The sequence below is a fragment of the Podarcis melisellensis genome (genome assembly GCF_964234715.1).
Source record: "Podarcis melisellensis genome assembly, chromosome: 7".
Taxonomy (NCBI): Eukaryota; Metazoa; Chordata; class Lepidosauria; order Squamata; family Lacertidae; genus Podarcis; species Podarcis melisellensis.
The window spans coordinates 45,580,706-45,603,409 of record NC_138539.1 but is presented as its reverse complement, the minus strand read 5'-3'; the positions used below and the strand labels follow the sequence as shown (position 1 = coordinate 45,603,409).

General features: G+C 39.1%; 1 protein-coding gene across 2 annotated transcripts; it reads left to right on the top strand.

The window, feature by feature from the left end:
- The first annotated feature begins 4,477 nt into the window (after positions 1-4,477).
- THOC1 (THO complex subunit 1) lies at positions 4,478-22,573 on the top strand. Of its 2 annotated transcripts, XM_081918076.1 has the most exons (21): positions 4,478-4,599; positions 6,840-6,913; positions 7,012-7,072; positions 8,547-8,613; positions 9,187-9,305; positions 9,644-9,692; positions 10,584-10,679; positions 10,994-11,076; positions 11,469-11,542; positions 12,387-12,495; positions 13,146-13,277; positions 13,580-13,680; positions 13,999-14,065; positions 14,291-14,341; positions 14,967-15,037; positions 15,645-15,743; positions 17,327-17,392; positions 18,345-18,428; positions 18,594-18,741; positions 19,374-19,452; positions 20,889-22,573. In XM_081918076.1, exons 1-21 carry the CDS (start codon positions 4,495-4,497, stop codon positions 21,182-21,184), a joined length of 2,031 nt encoding a protein of 676 aa, XP_081774202.1. In that variant the 5' UTR covers positions 4,478-4,494; the 3' UTR covers positions 21,185-22,573. The 2 variants fall into 2 exon arrangements, with proteins under 2 accessions (XP_081774202.1, XP_081774203.1); XM_081918077.1 differs by lacking the exon at positions 19,374-19,452 and having other exon boundaries at positions 20,889-21,054.
- The last annotated feature ends 131 nt before the right edge of the window (positions 22,574-22,704 follow it).

Genomic DNA, 22,704 nt, shown 5'->3' with positions numbered 1-22,704 from the left:
GGGGGGGGGGCGGTTCCAATTGTACTGCAGAAAGAAAAAATAATCACAGACCTTCCCAAGTGTCCTATTTTCTCAATGTATGTGGGGATAGGCCTGCTATACATCTGGATTTTCATGGACATTACCGGGATTTTCAAAGGTGGAATTAACATTCGGGGGGGGGGGAATCATTCCAAAAGGTGGCGTATTGTTCTGGATCTTAGGACAATTGTTTGGCTCAGCAACTTTGGCGTTTGTCTAAAAAAACTCAACAATTTTGAGGGTGTCCTGGTTTTTACTTTCTGAAATAAGGCAACCCTAGTGGAGCAAATAATAATAATAATAATAATAATAATAATAATAATAATAATAATAATAATATATTTATACCCCGCCCATCTGGCTGGGTTTCCCCAGCTACGCTGGGCGGCTTCCAACCGAATATTAAAAACAATATTAAAAACAACAAAAAGCATCAGACATTTAAAACTTCCGTAAACAGGGCTGCCTTCAGTTGTCTTTTAAAAGTAAAATAGTTGTTTTATTGCCTTGACATCTGCTGGGAGAGCATTCCACAGGGCAGACACCACTAACAAGTTCTGATCTACAAAGGAATGGTTGATTGTTTTGTTTTCCTCCCCAGAGGTATCCGATCAAGAAGAAACCAAAATGGATGAATGAACTTGCCCGCTTGTACAGACTGTTATCGGATGGGGGCCTCTTGGTGTCCCAGTGACTCACAATAGGCCTCATTGGCAGCAGGGAGAAGCCTTTCACAGTTCCTGCCAATAGGTTCTGGAATGCCCCGCCAAGGAAATTTCTCCTTGCCCCCTCATAAAACATTTTAGTGTTTTAATTCTGCCAGAAACTGTTTAAATTGGGAACTCTGGATTGTTACTTTCACTCTGTGGTTTTTAATTCTTCCTGATTAGCTTTTTTTATATGGTATTGTTTTTTCTTATGGTTAACCACTGAAGCCTTAGAGGAATGCCCAGAGGAAAATTATTTGGGAGGAAGGTCAAGTTTTCAATTAAATTTATTCAGGATATTATCTCAGCTATGTAGATAAACTTTACAGCTTTACAAACCAGTCGTGTGAATCGCTCTGAGATCTATGGATGAAGGGCAATATACAAATTCAATATGTCATAATCTTAATGCTATTTTGCAAATGGTGAAACTTCTAGTATTTTCATAATTTTATCTTTGACTTTTGTATTTTTTAACTGTATCTTTTTTTTAGGTCACTTTGAGATATTTGTTTTCTTGTATAAATTAATTAATTAATAGTTTGTTTTTTCTTGCAATCCAAAAATGAAAAGGGAATGAGCTTTTTATTCCAAATTGATGGGGAAAAAACCCCCACAACTTGCAGTGCAACCACTGAGAATGTTTCTTCTTCTGGTCTCCTTGCTAATGATGAGCCAGAGATAAGCACCTCTTATGCTGATCTGACAGCCCAGGAAAGTTCATTCACATGGGGAAAATGTATACTTTGTTTTCTAATTATCTTAATTCAACATTAACAGTTTTGTTATTTGAAAATAAATATTATATTCATTTTTGGATGGATTTCTTCTCTTTTTGGAAAAGTAATTTTATTCTCTCTTACAATGAACTATAACAACTTCAACAAACATTAGAATACTGATGTTCTTGTGACATTGCCCATTTGCCTCTTTGAGTTCATACTTCTTGTGATTGGTTTAAAACAGGGCTACCTCTTCAAACTGTTAAGGTCTACTTTTTAATAAACTTGAACTTGCTCTTCGTTGTATTTCACGACTCGAAAATTGTGAAGTACAGTTAAAATTTGCTCCTTCAGTACGTACTTGCCAAAGTGTATAATTACTTCTCTAGTAGTGCCACCATCTTAGCTGTGTGGCCCCGGAGCTCTAAACACTTGTTATTTTCCCTGGGGGATATCTCTAGTTCTGAATCAATAGTTTTAAGCCACTGAATAAGAAAGGCACCAGGTCTCTTCCTCTGCTGAGGAAACAATCCAAGTATTCATCTTGCTTACTGGCAAGCCACACCCTCCCCCACCAGCTGGGATTGTTTTTATTATTTTGTGTTCAATTGTGCTGTATCATTTTTATGTTGCAATTCACCTAGAGAACAATGTTATTGGGTGCATTTATATAAATATAGTGAGTAAATAAATAAGAATTGGCAATAATGGGCATTCGCAGATCAGCCAAAAGGGATGTTCCCATTTGTGGGTTCCCTCCCCCCCCCTCCACCGGGTCATATCAGGCTAAAATACTCTATATGTTACTCATAACATACTCATAACACTGCTCTTTTAAGAGCAGTGGGAGTTAAAAGGAGAAATAGGGTTGTTATGAAAGAGTGGCCTTTACCATTTTTTCATGCACCACTGAGGATAGCAATGTCAACAAAAATAAGAAACATTTCATTTAGTCTTCCCAATAGACCATAAAAACAATCTGGAATAAAGAGGTTTTGTGAGTCTCTCCCCAACCCCCAACCCCACCGCACTGGCAACTGTGTTGTGCCATGTGTTTTAATAAACAAATAGTGTAGAGTGATCTTACCTAAAGATGAATCCGCATGGTTTTATAAGCTGGTGAGAAGAAGTGTTCAGTCTCCAGAGAATTAAGGAAATGAAAACATCTAGCTATGAATGGTACCATTCGTCTGAATGATACCATTCGTCTGATAACAAATGTTGGAAATGTAAGGAAATTGAAGGAACATTCTTTCACCTCTGGTGGACTTGCCCTAAAGTGAAGGCCTTCTGGGAAATGATATATAATGAGCTGAAAAAGGTATTTAAGTATACCTTTACTAAGAAACCAGAGGCCTTCCTTCTGGGTATTGTCGGCCAGAATGTGTTAAAGAAGGACAGAACATTTTTCATGTATGCAACAACGGCAGCAAGGATACTGATCGCCAAGAACTGGAAGACTCAAGATTTACCCACCCTGGAAGAATGGCAGATGCAGCTGATGGACTATATGCAACTAGCTGAGATGACTGGCAGAATCCGAGACCTGGGAGAGGAGAGGGCTGAAGAAGATTGGAAGAAATTCAAGATTTATTTACAAAAGTATTGTAATTTGGTTGAATGCTAACAAGGATGTCAGAGTAGAAATAACTGTCTACCACCAAACTAGATATGAGTTTGATTATAAAGGAAATAAGGAAAGTATATATTTCTTGTAAGAGAAAGGAAGAGACTGTATTTTTGATGATTGAATTTAAGATTGAGAACAAAATGATAATTTGCTTGAAAATAATTTCACAATGATGCAAGTGGGAACGGGAGACGTGAGGAAGTCCAAAGTAGTAATGAAAAGATGTTAAGCAATCAATGTTGTTCTACCAAACATGCAATTGTATTGAAAAACTTTAATAAAAATTTATATATATATAAAAAAGAAAACATCTAGCTATGCAGTAGTATCACTAAAGGAACAATTTCCTATTTGGTTTTCTTACAAATTTGCACATAATCAATCAAGGTGACACCTAGGCATTGTTGCTCATACAAAATATAACACGCCAGTTCTTCACTGTAAGAGAGATTGCCTCTACATTAGTACTGCATCAGACTGGGACTCACTGTGCACCAATGTCTGCTAAAAACACACATTTGTAACATCTGTTGAAGACGCAGCAGGAAAATTAGGTCGTTGAGTTACTAGATCAAAAAGTCTCCAGAAATCAATGAACATTTTTACCACAATAAATTATTACAATGCAATGCAATAAAATGTGTGTAGAACTGTAGGTGGAAAGATTGCATTTAATCCCATGTTTCTGCCAACATGGCGTTAGGATTTGGAAAGGCATTATTTTACCTTAACTTACCCAGCATTTCTTGAATAGGTAGTATACAAATTAAGGAAATAACCTTATTATGTGGACAGAACCAACTGGTGCTAGTGATCTTTTGTGCACTATTCCCGCTCTATCTTTATCAATCCTTTTTCTTCCAGTTGAATTAAACTGTGACCTTGGGTCAACCCATTTCTCCTCCACATGGTTCATGTCGTCCTTTGTTTTGTTGTGCAAGTGTACCGCAGCCCACACTCATTCTGAATTGCACCATTTGGGGCTTCATATTGCACACGTGTGTGTGATATTGCACATATCAAAACACGTTTTCTTAAAAAGCTAAATAAAAGGTCCAACTTCAGCAGAAGCAGAACTGAATATAGAATCCCTGTTGGAGGAGCACACTTCACCCCTGGATACAATCATGCTGGGACTCTGGGTTTAGGAAAATAAGAAAGCTAATGCTTCTTAGAAGGAATAGGAAAGATCAAACTAAGGTGGAGAGGCAGCAAGCCATACTTCCATCACCACAAAACGAACTGAGAATAAAACGAGGCGGGACGATGCGAGAGTTAAATGGGCAGAGAGCAGTCACGTGGCTCAGAATCCTTGAAGCTCCTCCTCCTCTTGCGAGTCTCGGCGCTAAAAAGACTCCTCCCGGGCCGGAGGGGGCGCTCGCGGCTGCCTTCGGACTTCCGCAGTCGCAAAGGGATGGCGTCACCAGAGCGGGCCGCCGGTTGTTTGCCGAGTCTTTCAGGAGGTGCTATGTCGCCGCCGCCGCTCTTCAGCTTGCCTGAGGCGCGGCTGCGTTTCACGGTGAGGTGGGGAGGCGGGCTGGGGTGCGAATGCCGCCGCTGGCGACTCCGGAGAGCTGGGGCTTCCCGAGTGCCTGTCCTTTTCGCTTGAGCTCCCTTTTCATCCTCGCTTGTATCCGGAATGGACGGGGACGAACTGGGTTGGCGGCGGGGGGAGAGAAACCCACGCTGCTTTCTGCATGCCCCCCCCCCGAAAAAACGACGCACTCACACCCGGTCCTATTCCGTGGCGTTTCCTGCCCAATAAATGTGTTTAGAAATGTAGCACTTTCGGTGAACGTCGCTTCCCTCGGTGGCGGCGTCGTGGGCTGGGGAGGGCGGGGTATAAATAAAATGTATTATTACGGAGCTCCCTCTCCCTCTCCCTCTCTGACCGTTTCCCACCCCCAAAGCCATAGGCTTCAGACCTGTTTGTTCTAACAGGCCGTTGAGTATTAATAAGATTATTATTATAATAAGATTTTTTTATTATTATTACGGAGCATCCGCTCTACCTGACCGTTTCCCACCCCCAAAGCCATAGGCTTCAGACCTGTTTGTTCTAACAGGCCGTTGAGTATTAATAAGATTATTATTATAATAAGATTTTTTTATTATTATTACGGAGCATCCGCTCTACCTGACCGTTTCCCACCCCCAAAGCCATAGGCTTCGGACCTGTTTGTTCTAACAGGTCGTTGAGTATTAATAAGAGGGACATCACTTGCATTCGTATCAACCACATTTTAACGCTGATATCTTCTGCACTTTGAAATTGTGTTTTTAAGCTTCGTTTTCAGTGCCCGTACCTTTATTGTGGAAATGAATGTTGGGATATAAGCAATAACAGCTGTTTGCTGGTAACCCATCACAGGGCGACATTGTCCTCCTTGAGAAGATGTCGAAATTTTGCTTCCAGTAGGGTGGCCAGCTGCCCAAGGGGGAGAGGGTTTCTGCACCTTTAATTGGTGTGTGGAGAAAGGAGTGTAAATAGAAGTAGCTTGCTGGACCTGTGGGTGATGTTCATTCATACAAATCACTGTTTCGTGCTACAGACAACTAGTGAGGGACGTGTATAACAGTTGAATGTAATATATGTTTAACAAGTTTAACATTCGGTATAATCACTGTAATTCATTATCTCATCTCTGATTCTAAAATGGAACTCAGCCCGTTTTGTGTTGTTTTTTTTTAACTCAGCCCGCTTTCAGGTAGTTTGCTTAGATTGAGTTAAACTCTGGTAAAATGTAGTCACATGAGTATTTCATTGTAGCCTGATTTTGTTTGGACTTATTCAGTCTGTATTCCAAACATTCCAGTTTAATCATGTGAATTGGCCCCAATTCAACCAAAAACATATTTGTTTGTTATTTGCAGAGGTGAATGGATGCACTCCTAAGTCTACTTAATTGAGAGTAAATAATACTTAAATATGTAGGGCTTTCTTCTGAGAAACTATGGTTTGGATTGTGCTTATGGGAGCACCACATCCCATAGTCACCTTTGAGTGGACTTTTACCTTTACCCATCATGTTACATTTCCATATCTGTTTTCAAAACTGCATGGCTAAGGGCATGCATTTTTGCAGCTTTTAAAAGCCTTAAGTACAGAATACACAAACCTTGAGGCACATCTTATGCTTACATTTATTATTTCTGATTGTCTCATAAACGGGATAGGATAAACAGTTTAAATTTAAGATGTAAACTTAGTTTTGATTGTTCAAGAAGTGTACAAAATGTTAAGAAAATGACACGAGGTAAAAAACACACCAAACCATTAAAAGTTTGATCACTTGATTTGGAATGACCCAAGAAGATTTTATGGTCTGAGTGTACATAAGTCATGAATCCTTTCCTTGTACTGAAGATATTCAATTAAAATTTGAACTTGTCTAACCAGACTGACTTTATATGATTAGAATACAAGTCTAGTTTTGGTTTAGGCTGTACTATGAGGTATAGCATGTTTTCATATGAGTAAAGTCTTGGACTTAAAGTAATAGAGCAATTAAATTCTAAGTAAATATGGAACTTTAAAATCCTTATTATCCATGGTTGTGGTGAGAAGGCCCCAATGGATAAACTTTGCTAAAGTGAAGCAGTTCTGATTTGTGCCTGGGAACCATATGTTACCCATCTTAAATGCCATCATGCAAGAAAGGAGGGTTATAAATTAATTTTGATATAGATTTACACATGGTATTGAATAGAAATACTACTTTAAAAACCTAATCTTTCCCACTTGCCTTTTCTTCTCAGAACTCAACTCGAGATGCACTTAAGAACAAAACTATTAAACCTTTACTGAGTGCCTTCAGCCAGATACCTGGAAGGTAACCTTTAGTTTGCTTTTTGTTTCCTAACATGTATTTAATTATGTTGATATGGAAGGCTTTGGCAAAATAGTCTTAACGCTTTTCTCCTCTGGTAGTGAAAATGAAAAAAAGTTTACCCTGGATCAAGCTTTCAGAGTTGCCTTGGAAGAAGAAATTGTGAGTACTACTTGTTGTAACTCTACATATCACTGTCAGTAGAAAGTGTATGGTTCCTTTCAAAGTAAAAAATGTATAATACCTATTACTTCTGATACATCAGGGAAAATATGACCACCAAGGGAAGTCACCAAATCAGTGAAACCTTCAATGCTTTGATTGATCTTTTTGAAGAACCAAAAACTATAATTTCTTGGTGTTGTGTTGGAGGAAACCTGGACTGTGGTCCTGGACAACTGCAGCATCCATGTTGAGGTTGCTTCAGGGCTAGCTCAAGATCACATGATTTCCATGGCAACCACAGGACTGTCCCAGATAGTCACCAACCCAACACACAGAGCAGGGCATACCCTTGATTTGGTCCTTGTCCCTAGTGGGGAGAGGGGTGGTCATAACCCCATTGTGAGGATTGGAACACTTTCTGGTGAAGTTTGGAGTTCTGGTAGCAGCCCCACTCTGAGGGAGTGAGGAAACCAATCAGATGGTCTTCACCAAGAGACAATGGAACCAGATAGGTTCCTGAGTTCTCTGGGGGATTTCACATGGGATGGAGCTGGGGACCCTGTTGAGACCCTGGTCTTGTTGTGGGGTGGGCAGATGAGGACAGCTGTTGATACAGTCACTCCTGAGGGCCCTCTTCAATGTTGCATGGCCCACAAGACTTGATTATTGCAATGCAGCCTATGTGCAGCTGTCTGGTATAGAAGCCTCAGCTGGTGCAATGTGCTGCAGCTATACTAGTGATAGGGAAAGACTACTGCCAGTGCATAACAGTGGTGCTTAAAGGCTTGCTCAGGTTACTCATATGTTACCAGGAAGGGTTCAAGGTTCTTGAATTCATTTACAAGGCCCTTTACAAAATGGGTCCGGGTTATCTTAAGGAATGCTTGATCCCCTCTATCCTGGCCCAATCACTGAGATTTGGGGGGGGGGGGGAATCTCTCTGTTAGTGGTTCCTCATGGGTCAGATGCATGGCTTGTAACTACTAGAAGTTGTACATTCAGTGTAGTGGACCAAGCCTGTGGAATTTTCTCCTTGCTGAACATCAGGCACACGACTAAGGAGTAATTTTAAAGTAGTGTTCAGTTTTATGATTTTTAAAATGGTTTTTATGTATGCTGCTTAGAAATGCAAATAATTAAGCAGACTATACATGTATTGGAGAAACCTGCATTGTTACTAGTTAGCTTTAAGTCCTGCTTCACTTGCTTTTGTCTAAGTCAGCCTTTCCAGATGTGTTACCCTTCAGATCTTCTGACCATCAGCTTGCATCATCCTTTACCATTGGCCATGCTGGCTGGGACTAATGGCAGTTGTGCTCCAAAGCATCTAGAGGGTAACACATTTGGAACGACTGCTCTAAGCCATTGTCACAGTTTAATGTTGTTTCTTGACAATGTGCTGGTGTGGCTGTTGGTTTTTAGTGGATTTTAACCTGTAAAGTAATGTTTACTTTGTACTATATTTGTTCAGATAAACCAAGCTTCCTGTGAAAATGTCCTGGCTATCATATCACTTGTTATTAGTGGGGTCACAGAAGGTGAGTGTGGAACAGTTTTTCTGCTTGTTTATAAAATTTACAGGTGGCTTACAATAAATAAAATAGAATAAAATAATTTAAACCCCTGCTTTAAATACTCCTTAAATAATATTTTGTAATGTTCTGGCATTGTGCAGCCAATTGGGTTTTTTTTCTGTGAGGAGGGGACACTGAGTGGCTTGATACCAAGTTTTTCTATTAGTAATTACTACTAGCTTTTCATTCCTATTTGACAACAACTGAACTGAAATTGCTTTTAAAAGTCTACTGTTTTCTAAGGCTGCAGTGCTAAATATGCTAGGAAGTAAGCATTACTGAAGACAGTGGGACTTACTTTTGGGTAAATATATATATATATATATAGAGAGAGAGAGAGAGAGAGAGAGAGAGAGAGAGAGACAGACAGACAGACTTGGGCTGTAAGACTAGATTTAAAGAATTGCACCTGTAAATCGAGTAAAACATATTTTGATTAGAGTGTACATTGAATTGAAAAGTCTTTCAACATAAACAAATTGCAAGCCTCCTAAAAATTTCTGAAGCTAATATATACATGTATTCTGACCCATGAAGGTATCTGCACTGCATCAACCCCTTTTGTCCTCTTGGGAGATGTTTTGGATTGCCTTCCTTTGGATCAATGTGATAAAATTTTCACCTTTGTGGAAAAGAATGTAACTACATGGAAATCTGTAAGTATTATTGTTCCAGGATAGATTTGTTTATTAGAAGATTTTTGGGTTTCTGTATTGCTTTCCAATATATACCTGTGATATATAGCTTTGTTAAGCCATTAGTTGCAAGAAAGAAAAGAAAGAAGCAATAACTTCCTTTCTGGAAGGATGATCCTAGAAGGTAGTGCTGGGCACTACTGTTGCGCCCCGTGTGGGGCATGCTCTGGGCTAGGCCTGATATAAAGTGACTGTTCTTCTTCTACAGTTAAGTGAATTTATTTACAGTATCAGTGTAACCTCCAACCTTCTTACTTAAAATGTTAACTGATTGCATCCTTTTGGCACTTTATTTTTAGAACACGTTTTATTCAGCAGGAAAGAATTACTTGCTGAGAATGTGCAATGGTGAGTAGTCTTGTTTCTCCACTTCATCCCCAGTTTGCCCAACTTTCAGTGCAGTTCATCGAAACTTCACTCATCTCCAAGCCAACTACATTTAAACAGTCCAGAGGTCCACCCCCAAGGGCCTGCTGGCAGTTCCCTCACTGCAAAAAGTGAGGTTACAGGGAACCAGGCAGAGGGCCTTCCTGGTAGTGGCACCCGCCCTGTGGAATGCCCTCCTATCAGATGTCATGGAAATAAACAACTATCTGACTTTTCGAAGACATCTGAAGGCAGCCGTGTTTAGGGAAGTTTTTAATGTCTGATGTACTACAATTTTTTAGATATGCTGCAAGCTGCTCAGAGTGGCTGGGGAAATCCTGGCCAGACTGGTGGGGTATAACAACAACAACAACAACAACAACAACAACAACAATAATAATAATAATTATACAATTAAGGATAAAAAGCTATTACATGTTGCAGCCAGACATGTGCTTCAGTTTGAACTCTTTGAAACAGGGTATTAGTATTGTGTGTGTATTCGAAGTTCAGAGAATTACTGCATGATTACTCAGAAGTAGTTCCTAGTGAGTTTGTTTGGGCTTGCTTCTCACTGCAGTTAGGACTGCAGTCTCAGCCAGTGGCATAGTGGGGGCCCTCGCCTGCTGCATCCTCCTAACATTGCACTCCCAAGCCCTGCCCCTGGACACGCCTGAGCGCTCCTGCCCTGGCTGGGAAGCCATGCTCCACTATTAGTCTTAGTTAGCCATGCGAGCGAAGTGAAGACGTTGGTTGCCTGTAGGACATTTATCAGGTCCTTAACATACCACAGTCTGCCCATGACAGATTATAAAAATTCTGCAGCCATGATAAGATAAAAAACATATTCTCCTTATTTATCTCTTTGTTTAGACCTCCTGCGACGATTGTCTAAATCCCAAAATACAGTATTCTGTGGAAGAATCCAGCTATTCCTGGCTAGATTATTCCCACTTTCAGAAAAATCAGGTGAGATTTGTTAGTGTATAATGACATAAACATACTCAAATAGAAAAATGGAAGTTCTTTTCTAATTTTATTATGCTTGTAATCTGTTTAGTTACGTAGCCTGCCTTAGCCAAGGAACTATCTGAAGGTGGTAATGGTAGACATTTCCTGTCTTGTTTAATTGTAGCTAAAGTACAATGATTGTTTTTTATGCTGTTGATGAGAAACATATCTTATATTCTGTAAATTGACATATGCGAGTTACAAATGTCTTATTGGGTTTTGGGTATAATTCTGTTGTTCTTGGCTTTTAATGTGCATCCTTTTTTATACAGGGCTTAATTTGCAAAGTCAATTTAATTTGGAAAATGTCACAGTTTATAATACCAGTGAGCAAGACAGCACCCTTGGACAGAAGGTGGGTCATCTTCTTTTTGTTTTCTATTATATTTTCCATTCTGTGGGATACCTGTAGAACAAGGCATAAAATAGCACTCTGCTTTCTATATACTGAACAAATACACATGCAACTCTCAAAAGAGGGCAAACAATGACTTACTAATATACATGTGAAGATAATTTATTTTAAGTATCCGTTTTAAATTTTAGCGCTTTTCTGAACTGGAGTCTAAAGGGGAGAAGGCACAAGGTGGAGGAAATTGCTGTGTCTTATCTGAGCTCTTTGCGTAGTTTACTAATTACTTAGAATTCCAGTGATAAAGAATATTTTAATATTTAATCTGCATCTAATTTTCTGGTACAAAGCCCTTTTTCAGCATTATTAATTCTAAATGCCCTCTTTCTCTTCAGCATGTTGAGGAGAGAGATGAAGGGATGGATGTAGAGGAAGGTGAGATGGGAGATGATGAAGCTCCTACAAGTTGGTAAGCTCTTAGACCAATTTAAGCCATTGGTTTGTTCTAAAATGGGAGGAAAATGCATGAAACATCTTATGTGGCTAGAGCAGGGGTGAGGAGCCCCTGGCCCTCCAGTTATTGAGGAACTATAGCTCCCATAAGTCCCAGTTGTAGTCCGGAAACATCTGGAGGGCTACAGATTTCATGTCCTCTTATCCATGATGATATATTCAGGATAATGTTTATAAACAGTTTCATCCAACTAACTTGTATTGGATTGGAAAATATTTCTGGGTGGCTAGTGATATACATAATGCAGTTAATTTGATTAGCTTGGTATTCATTAATATAATATATCTAGCTTTGACTTAAATGGTTGCAAGAGTGTCCTCTGCCGCTGTTTTGTGACAATTGAAAATTGGAGCTGTATTGGTGGATTATCAAGTCTTTGCTAGCATGTCTAAGGAACCAAATGAGAAGTGTAGATAGAACTAGTAAGCATAGCAGAGGCAAATAATGCTTTCCTTCAGGTGTGCAAGATTTTTTTAAAATAGAGAATTCATAACATTGTTGCTTCTTAATTAAAAATGTCATCGTTCACTAGAGACATTCCATAGCCACTAGATGGGCTTTATATACAGCATTTTCTAAAAAGGGATGCTTGACAGAGAGGCATTTACCATTTACCATTAATGGCTTTCACATTAATTCTATTGAGTTGAAGAGGGAAATTGGACAAATTTCCTGCCTGCATTCACGTGTTCATTTTAATTGGGCACCTCATATGGGGTATAAATTTAAATGATAAATGAATGTATCTTCAGGAATAAGCAGAAGTGTGTGAGAGTTTATATGTTAAATATTTTGTTAGTTCCATTCCAATAGATTACAACCTGTATAGAAAGTTCTGGTCACTTCAAGATTACTTTCGGAATCCAGTGCAGTGTTACGAAAAGGTTTCGTGGAAAACGTTTCTGAAGGTAATGCTTTGTGACTATTTCTTCTCTAAGGTCTGTTTTGTGCACACTCTCTTTGCTGTGTAACTGCCCTGTTTGACCTGTGTAAACAACGGTATTGACAGATGGTGGCATATATCGTTGGAGGACGTGTAGGTCCTTGATAAATGAACTGACACCAGGCTATGTAATAGTGTTTGACAAAGTACCGTATTTTTCACCCTATAGGACGCACTTTTTCCCCTCCAAAGATGGAGGGGAAATGTGTGCGTCCTGTGGGGCGAATGCAGGCTTTCGCTGAAGCCTGGAGAGCGAGAGGGGTCGGTGCGCACCAACCCCTCTCGCTCTCCGGGCTTCAGGAAGCTATCCTCCCAGCCCCACAAGCTCCCAGAGTAATGCCGAAGCTGCGCTCAGCTTTGGCATCACTCTGGCTCCCGTTCTGGGGGCTGGGGTCGGGGGAAGCTGGGGCTTCCCCAGCCCCAGCCCCTTTATTCCCCCCCCCCCAAAATCTAGGTGCGTCCTATGGGGCAAAAAATATGGTAGATAAATGTTAAAGTTGGACTCTGCAAAGGAGCATCAGTAGATCAGCATTTTGCATATCAAATTTCAGGTCTGATTTGTGGATGTGATTGTCCTTAAATATTGCATTTTATTTTTTTTTCCATTTTAACCAGTACTCTGAAGAAGTATTGGCTGTCTTTAAGAGCTACAAGTTGGATGACACCCAAGCGTCGAGAAAGAAATTGGAAGAGCTGAAAGCTGGCGGGGAGCATGTTTACTTTGCTAAATTCCTCACAAGTGAGAAGGTATTGTCTTTGTTGTTCTTAACGTGCATGAAAACTAGCTTTTGCGGGCAAAGGAGTGTTATCTTACCAATGGGGAATAATTAGTTGGAATCTTGGGTGGTCTTCAACTAAGATCTATTCATAGTAGACCTGTTGAAATTATCATTAATTTCAGTGGGCCTGCTTTGAGTAGAACTGATATAGGATACTACCCATCCTGCATTGTTGGGCCCGTGGTTAACTTTTACCGCTCTGTATTTCTATTTATGTTGTAAAATACATTGCAGGAGGCTTTCTATCCACCTGCGCATCTTTTCTTTCAGTTAATGGATTTACAGCTGAGTGACAGCAACTTCCGCCGACACATCCTATTGCAGTATTTAATATTATTTCAGTATCTAAAGGGGCAGGTGAAATTTAAAAGGTAGGCTAGTATTACTAAATTTGAACTAATTTGATTTTTTTATGCTTTATTTTTAACCGTATAAAATCCCTGAGAAACTTTTTTTATTGTTCCCCATTATGGAAGAGGGAACTGTGATCTAGGAGGTGGGCATTTTCACCAATACTTCCTTTCCCTTGCAGCTGCCAGCAGTCCCTCACATCCATTTCTGGTGGGTCCATGAACCTTCCAGAATAGCTCTTCAGGGACCATGGGGGTGGGAATCGTTAATGCTCAAATTATTAACTGAAATATGTGGAACTTCAGTCGTCTTGACATACGTGATGGCTTGCTTTCTAGTTCAAACTACATTTTGACAGATGAGCAGTCTCTGTGGATTGAAGATACTACAAAATTAGTTTACCAGGTCAGTGATATAGACTGCGGGCAATATATGTACAAGTTGGGTCGGTTTTGTTTTTGTTTTGTTACATTTGAAAAATCAAGTTTGGTTAAGCTATTTCGGTTGTGAAGCACAATTGGGATAATTAGAAACCAAAATGTATTACTTTGTATTTATGATATTTCTGAAGCTGCAGTCCTAACTTTGGGTGCTGCAACCTTTGGCTAACTCTTTGACATCTGGTAACAGCTTCTTTCAGAAAATCCTCCCGATGGAGAGAGATTCTCAAAAATGGTAGAGGTGAGTGATGTCTTCATAAATAGAACTGAATAAAATTTTAGATGAGTACCATCCACTTAAATGGAGTTTGCGTCAAAACAGTGAAATGACAGTTTCAAGTGCTATACCTGATGCTTGCTTACTGATAATGTCTGCTGGCACTTTGCCCTCTAACTACAAGATATTCTCCATGGAACTGTGACAAAGTTGCACAAATATGTGTGGGCTTGTGTACAGAGATGCCTTTCTACGAAAGGAAGGGTCTTTCCATTTATGAAATGCAGTGTGATCAAGTGAAGGCTGGCAGTCCCTGTGCCACCAGCAACACTCTTCCAGCAGGTCCCTCAATTAGAGCAGATTTTTGCTGAACTAAGGAGCCTGAAGGGGGAATTGGCAATTTTTTTCTTCCCACACTCTTCCTCTAGCAAGAGTGTCCTGTGAATAGAACAGAATTCTGAATCCAACCCATATTAAAGATTACCTTTTCCCACTGTCAGAAGTAAACACGGAGATTGTATTTCTCCTCTGACCCCTCTACCTTGGATACCTGATACATTCATAGTGCAGATTTCTTTAAATGATAAATGCTGATACTGAAGGTGACAGTAACTCACACTGACACATTAGTTTGTTTTTGCTCTTATAGCACATACTAAACACTGAAGAGAACTGGAATGCATGGAAAAACGAAGGTTGCCCAAGTTTTGTGAAGGAAAGGTAAGTTCAAAAACGTTTTTTAGAGATTGTATTATATCGGATCAACATTCAGGTTCAAGGTCTTCTTGTTATACCTGTGTTCATATATAACATTTTCAAGCTAATAAACAGGTTGTGCTGTATTATATTAAACTATTTAGAAACAAATTCATATCAGGGAGCTTCCCCCCCCCCCCGATACATAACAGGAGTCAGCAAACATTTTCAGCAGGGGGGCCGGACTATAATTTTTTAAAAAATAATGAATGAATTCCTATGCCCCACAAATAACCCAGAGATGCATTTTAAATAAAAGGACACATTCTACTCATGTAAAAACATGCTGATTGCCAGACTGTCCACAGGCCAGATTTAGAAGGTGATTGGACCGGATCTGGCCCCCGGGCCTTCGTTTGTCTACCCATGATACATAACCTTGGTAGGTTCTTGTCATTTTACGGACCTCTACTTTGAGATTTTGAAGAACAGCTAAGGAAAATGTCTAAGGAGCTTGGGGTGGCATTTTAACATAAAAATGAAACGCAATTATTTGCCCAAGGTAGAACAGGTAATAGCTGTACCTCTTTGCACCATTCTGCTTGTTAACCTTAGCATATCTGTTCTGCAGACCAACTGATCCCAAGCCAATAAGACTCTTTGTGCGAAAGAGACCCGTTCCTGAAGATTTCCTGGGGAAAGGACCTAACAGAAAAATTCTGATGGGGAAGTATGTTAAAACTTTATAGTTCATCATCTATATATCTGTAATCTTTTATAGATCACTTAATGATATGAAAACGGTTATTTTGAGGTTTTGTTAAATGATGAATGTCAGTAAATAAATTTATTTCTGACATTTTTAGGCTGCCGTTCATCACATTAAAAAGATCCCAGAAAAACAGAAAACACAGTGATTAAACAAACCAAGTAATTTTTTAAAAAACAAGTCTTTTTTAAAAAACAACACTTTATTTAAGGTAGATAAGGACAAGATGAAATTATACAATTGAATATAAATATAGATGGGAAATGGCTATGCATAGTGAATACTTATCTACTTTAAAAAAATTTCACCTATGATCTTTTTCCTTTACTTCTTTATTTTTTCTTTGTTCTTTTTTTCTTTTTTCTGATATCTTTCATTTCACTCCTTTATTGTGAATAGCATTTTATAGAGGTATAAATAACTGTAAATATAAAAAGAGACAAAGTATTCTCTAATTTTTTTCCTTGGTTATATGTATTTTCTTTTTCTTTTTTCTTTTTCGTTGTTGTAAATATGTATGTGTCAGGCCTGGTCCAGTATGTTTTCTAACGTACTTAATAAAAATTCTATTTAAAAAAAAAACAAAAAAACAAACCAAGTAATTCAACTGTTAATGAATACAGCAGTATGAGAATGCCCCCCGGGGGGGGGGTCAGTCTTACTCATTTAATTTGAATGCTTGTGGAAATGAAATCATGGAAGTGTAGAGTTGGGTCAAGTCTAACCCCTGCATTGCAGGAATCCTGCTCACAGCTGCGCCTGGGTGGGCTCGAATTACCAACCTTCTGGTTAACAGCCATTGACCCATTGCACCACACATTTTTACATGCTAGTGGAACCCCATCAATATCTCTGCCATCTGAATTTCCAGGGGAAGGGCATTCCACAGCTGTGGCCTGCAATGAAGAAAACTCTCTAGTGCAGGCATAGGCAAACTTGGCCCTCCACATATTTTTGGGACTACGACTCCCATCATCCCTGGCCACTGGTCCTGTTAGCTAGGGATGATGGGAGTTGTAGTCCCAAAACATCTGGAGGGCCCAGTTTTCCTATGCCTGCTCTAGTGTCACTGTATAGGGCTAGTGTGGGAAACCTTTGGCCTTCCAGGTGTTGCTGAACTGCAACTCTCATCGTCCTCAGCCATTGACTGTGCTTGCTGGGGTTGATGGGAGATGTAGTTCAGCAATATCTGGAGGGCCAAAGGGCCACAGCTTTTATAGCAGACCATGACTACTGACAGAACAAGGCCCAGCTGCAAGGGACATACATAATTGTTGACAGTATTTCCTGTTCATTTATCTCTTTTAATTTTTCTTAAGACTTGGGCCTCTTTCAGAAACAGTGTGTATTGAAGTTTCCTACATAGGAATTAAAGGTGTTAGATTTCTTACATGAGAAGTTTGGTACAATAATGTGTGTGTGTGTGTTTTAGACAATTAATGCAATTTTTTCCACTTTGAAGAAGCCCCTCTTTGCAAAATATCTGGCTCATCAAAACACACTTCATAACAATGCAGTAACCTGCTTTTTCATTCTCATTTTAGTGAAGAGTTGACTCGACTCTGGAATTTATGCCCTGATAACATGGAAGCTTGTAAATCTGAGACCCGGTAAGTCATACGAAAAGAATATGGCAGGGTGGTCCATAATAAAACCAGTTGGAACTCTTGTGGCCAGTGGTACATCCTAAAGTAATATGGCAGTTTTATAATAATGTTTGTTTGCTCACTTTATTTTATTACATTTATATCCTGTTTTGTTCACCATGGATCCCAAGGTAGTTTCTACGTCACCCATCCAGGCACGGACCAGACCTGCTTAGCTTCAGTCAGATGGTGGCCTTATGTGCCTTCAGATTATAACCTGGGACTGTTAATGTATATATATTGTAAAAGGAGCATTGCTTCTTTTAAAAAATGATTTTTGTCAAGTCCTAGTCATGTCATTGACTTTATTTAATGTGCCTTTCAGTTTTTCAAGGTGGCTTGCCCATATGGGAGCTGCTTCTTGGAGAAAGCTGTATTATTTCTTTGTTTCATATTTTATTTCATAGAATGTATATACCACTTATTTGTAAAACAAACGAAAACTCAAAACAGTTTTAAAAAGCTGAAAGCCAGAAGATCCATGAAGTGATTTGAATGAATTAATGTAGAGAGGGAGAGCAGATAATCAAGAGACTTGCAGTAAGTTTCTTACTGGTATTAGGGCATGAAGTATCACAAAGGACATCTGCTAGATATTTCACCTATAATGTTTGTTCCTATAATTGCAAACATGGATTTAATCCAAATAGTAGTATTCTTGATGCATTGATATGGATGGAATACTTTTTGCATGTTACACAGATTCTGATATGCTATAAAAGGAAGAGTCTTTAATTCACTGAGCTGTTCAGCCACAATAGAACCTACATCAAAAATGCATATGATAGTAGAAAAAATAGCATTTTTTCCTCATTTCATTGTTGGCCACTCTTATATTGAAGGAATTGCAACTAAGATGTGGAAACATGAAGGCAGTCTAGAAAGTTAAACACTAAATCTGACTTTTATTTTCTAGAGAATATATGCCAACATTGGAAGAGTTCTTTGAAGAGGCTATTGAACAGGCAGATCCCGAAAACATGGTTGATAAAGAGTTTAAGTATGTACTGCAGATCATTTTTCATTGCCGTTTACATTTCTCATCCATGTTGCACTGATTTGTTCATCTGCTTCAAACATAGTTTGGCTTGCACAACAAAGCTGAGAAAACAAGCTCCTTTTTCCTAGATGCCAAATGGCAGACTAATTCTGACTTTGATGGCAGGGTTGTGAATAATTCTAACTATGGCTGGAGAGCACTACGGCTATTGGCACGTAGAAGCCCCCACTTCTTCCAGCCAACCAATCAGCAATTCAAGAGTTTACCAGAATACCTCGAAAACATGGTCATCAAATTAGCTAAAGAACTACCTGTAAGTAATAAAATACCTTTGATTTCTTTAAATGCCTATAACTCTCTGCCCTTAAACTGCAAGCAGATGATTTTGTTTGTGTGTTTTGTCTTTGTAACATTTAGCATTTGTGAAAAGAACTCTCATCAGGAGGGAGACATGAATTTTGGGTTTAAATGATCCTTTTTGCTTCGTACATCTACTTTTATTTTGGCTCATGATCTTCCTTGGAAGGATTCAGCCTTGTGGGCTGGACAGTCTCTTGGCCTTTTAATATACAGGAAAAAATAAGAGAACAGGAATTTGTCTTGACAATGAAGCTTTTAGTTAGTTCTGGGAAGTCAATTTGAGCGAGTGATTATTTTTTGGAACCAGTTACTAAGAATTTATTTTCATTGCAATGGGATGTAATTTCTGTCTTCTTAGCAGTTTTGCATGGGAATTCATAGAAACACTGATTTACAGTATCTTAAAAGAATATTTAGTAGTAGTTTTAGAATAGATATCTGTATAAAAACAAGGTATGGTTTCTTTATAAATTCCAAATGTCTCTTTCTAAACTCTGTTCTGCTACATGTAGGTCAGGAATCACCATGTAGCAAATTCTTTTAAAGTACAAATCCATTCGGTGATATTCAGTTCTCTCATTATAGCCTCCTTCCGAAGAAATTAAAACAGGCGAGGATGAAGATGAGGAAGATAATGATGCTTTGTTAAAGGAAAACAATGAAAGTAAGACTGTGTTCTTGGGGTTTTCCCATTTTCCTCAACACGTGTTGTAAAAGGAGTATGTGAGCAGACCCACATTCCCCCCAAGTTCATCCTGTCTACTGCTTCTGAGTAGCAGTAATAATGCTTAAGTCCCATGATCAGAAAGAGGAGCCACACAAAGGCACAAAACCAGGGCCTCCTAATCCTTCATACTTTATTGCACCCTGGCCTTCTTGATGGATAGTCTGTGCTTGTTAAATGAGTAGACCTTGAGAGTACTGTCTCTCCTCAAGTTTTTTCCCTGCATCTATCATAGCTCCTTTGTGCAAACTCTCTTCTTCCAAAACAGCATCACCTTGTCAACAGTTGCTCAACTCGCTCACCGGCTATGTTCTATGAAAACTATTGGTATATATTTCCACCTGAAGCAAGTCAGTTTGACAATTTGTCCTCTTCTTCTAAAGCTAGTTTTCAAAGACCATCCTTCCAGTTCCATCTCCTGCCTCACAATTTGTGAATCAGTGTCTGTCCCTAAGCTTGGCATATCCTTGATTGCTCCTTTCCATACCTTTTGGTCTGCTTATTTTTTGTGTTTCTTTTTAAATTCATTTGCATGATGTCTTCCTTCCTCATGTGATCACTTCATATCCAGTTTGCTCTCTGATTCATGCTATAATTTCATGCAAGCCTTCTATGCTTATTCATCAGTGCCTCCCCACCCTCCACAATAGTACTGAAAAATCAGCCTGGCTTTAGTTCCCTCAGTGGAATCCTGCTTATGTACTTACCTGCTCTATTGCATTCTCTCATTTTGGTAGCTTTTGTTCTCCTTTTGTTTACTAATTTTACTTCCCATCCTCTCTATTCCAGCAGAAATCTGCCTTTCCCTTTGCTGTATCTCACTCCTACTTGTTTTTAAAAGTTCAAATACCCTCTTCCTGACAATGTCTCTTACCAGCTACATGTGAACCTTTCCCCGCTCCTTGGCCATCCAGTTTTCATTTCATTGAGGGCTGTTTCTGAAATATATTGTAAATGAATGTGACCAATAAACAATAGTCATTAACACTGGGGAATAGGCAGCTTTCTTTTGGAGCAGTTAGGGAGGGATTCCTTTTGAACTTGCAAAACAAAGGCAAATCAGCTGGGCAATTTCAATGCTTAGTAAATTAAGACAGCTGTCTAAAATCACAGATTGACTTAAAAGTAATGGTTGAGGTTTGCACTTTCAGGGAATATAAAAGTAGCCTAACAAGTGATCTGTCTATCTGCACCTTCTGTAATATGATTTTAAGATAGTAGAATTTAAATAAAACTTGGAAGCATGAATGTAGAAGGATAATTCTTTACTGAAACTGGACAATGCTAGCAAGCTGTTAGTTTTCAGAAACAGGTTTGTTGAGTGCTGCATTATACAATGCTATTATCTAAATATTCTTTTTTATGTTTGATTTTAGGTCCAGATGCTCAACGGGATAAACTTGTAACAGGAGAACAAATAGAGTTGCTTGCTAACAAGCTTGGGGAATACTGGAATGTTCTGGCCCCATATTTAGAAATGAAAGACACTGATATAAGGCAAATTGAATCAGATAGTGAAGATGTGAAGATGAGAGCTAAGCAGCTGCTTGTTACTTGGCAAGACCAAGAAGGGATCCACGCTACAATGGAAAATCTGATTACTGCATTGAACAAAGCTGGATTAAATGACCTTGCAGAAAGCCTAACAAACGATAGCGAAAACAACAGCTAAAATAGGTGTTAAACAAGGAAAAAGAAGCTGGTGTTGCTAAGTAACAACCCAACATTTGATAGATCAGTTATTTGGTAAGCAATAAAACATTTTAAAGTAACCGTCTGTCTAGAAATTCCAGGAATAAATGAATTGTTAGAGCTGTTCCAAAGCAGATAGGAAGGTTACTTTTTCCATGGAATATGGGTGGTGAAGGGACATAGTACACCAATAGTCCTTACATAATTTGAGATGCCTTAAGTGCTCAAATTCTATGAAGGTTGGAGAACTATTGCTCTTGGTTAGGGATTCCTCCCAAATGTACATGTGGCTAAAAATGTTGTAACGTCCTTTAGTGAAAATTAGGTGCCTGTTCAGTAAACTTGTGTTAGTATTATAGCAAATGGGAAACCACTGAACAGAACTGTACTGCTGTTTCAAAGTGGTCCCAATATAATACTGATGGAATGGTATCTTCCTGGTCTCTCACCTTGCCCTTACCCCTAGTTCTGTATGGAAATGATGCACAAGAGAAAGCTGCCTCTAGATCATTCTTTGCAAACTTCAAATGTGTAGACTAAAATTCTCACTACCTCTTGAGAGCTTCGTTGGCTGGGCTTGATAAGTGTAAGCCAAAACAGTAGGAGAGCAGCATGCTGAATTACTCTGGTTACTTATTAAGGCCAGGGAAATAGCTTTTTAATAATCTTAATGAATGATCATTCTATGCTTGTAGTGTTTTATGCATGAAATTATGACCGTTTGAAGACCTGTTTTATATACAGCAAGTGTCTGATCATTCTAAGGTACTTCATTGTAGTGGAAGTCTCCCCTGTTGATAGTAGTGTTATAACTAGATGTTCAGTTTTGGCTTGGGCTTTTGTAGTGCTGTTTTAGAGTGCTAGGTCCTACAAAGTCTCTGTGGGATATAGGATACAGTATAGATGTACAGTGAAGGGCAATACATATGTTTATGGGTCTGGCTCATTAAGGTTTGTCAATTCCTGGTAACTGGCATTTTGTTAGTTTCTGTTCCCGCTGTAGATATTCTGACTTCAGAGCTACTAGGCCTTCTCACTGCAACAAAATTTAAAATATGCCCAGAAAGGATCACAATATGAAGAGGCTGATTAGGATTCCCCTTTAAGCTTACCAAATTAGTGCTTTAGCAGATCATTTTGTCCCGCCTTTTGTGATGCAGTGTGAAAAGATGAGCTGAGCTATGAAAGAACCCCCAGGATTTAAACATGAAATGTTCTTATGGGTCAAGTCGATGATGCACTTTCCCAGAAAATGCTTGCTGTTGCCTTGCTGAAGTTGTGAAATACCACACTTAATATGTTCATATTACTCTAAGTATCATAGCGCCTATCTGTGGATAAATTATAAAGTGTGCTTTCTTATAAGGAATGTATTTGCTTTCACATCATTCCCTAGGTATGCTTATATACCTGACCAATACAGTGCCATTGCTTTAGCTAATCAAGTTTGGGCCTAACCATGATCAAACAAGAAGCCAGCTACACACAAACAGACCAATA

Coding starts and splice junctions, on each gene's coding strand:
- THOC1 (XM_081918076.1), top strand. CDS start 4,495: ATGGCGTCACCAGAGCGGGCCGCCGGTTGTTTGCCGAGTCTTTCAGGA. Junction 9,693..10,583: donor CTTGCTGAGAATGTGCAATG/GTGAGTAGTCTT, acceptor CTCTTTGTTTAG/ACCTCCTGCGACGATTGTCT. Junction 13,278..13,579: donor AATTCCTCACAAGTGAGAAG/GTATTGTCTTTG, acceptor CTTTTCTTTCAG/TTAATGGATTTACAGCTGAG.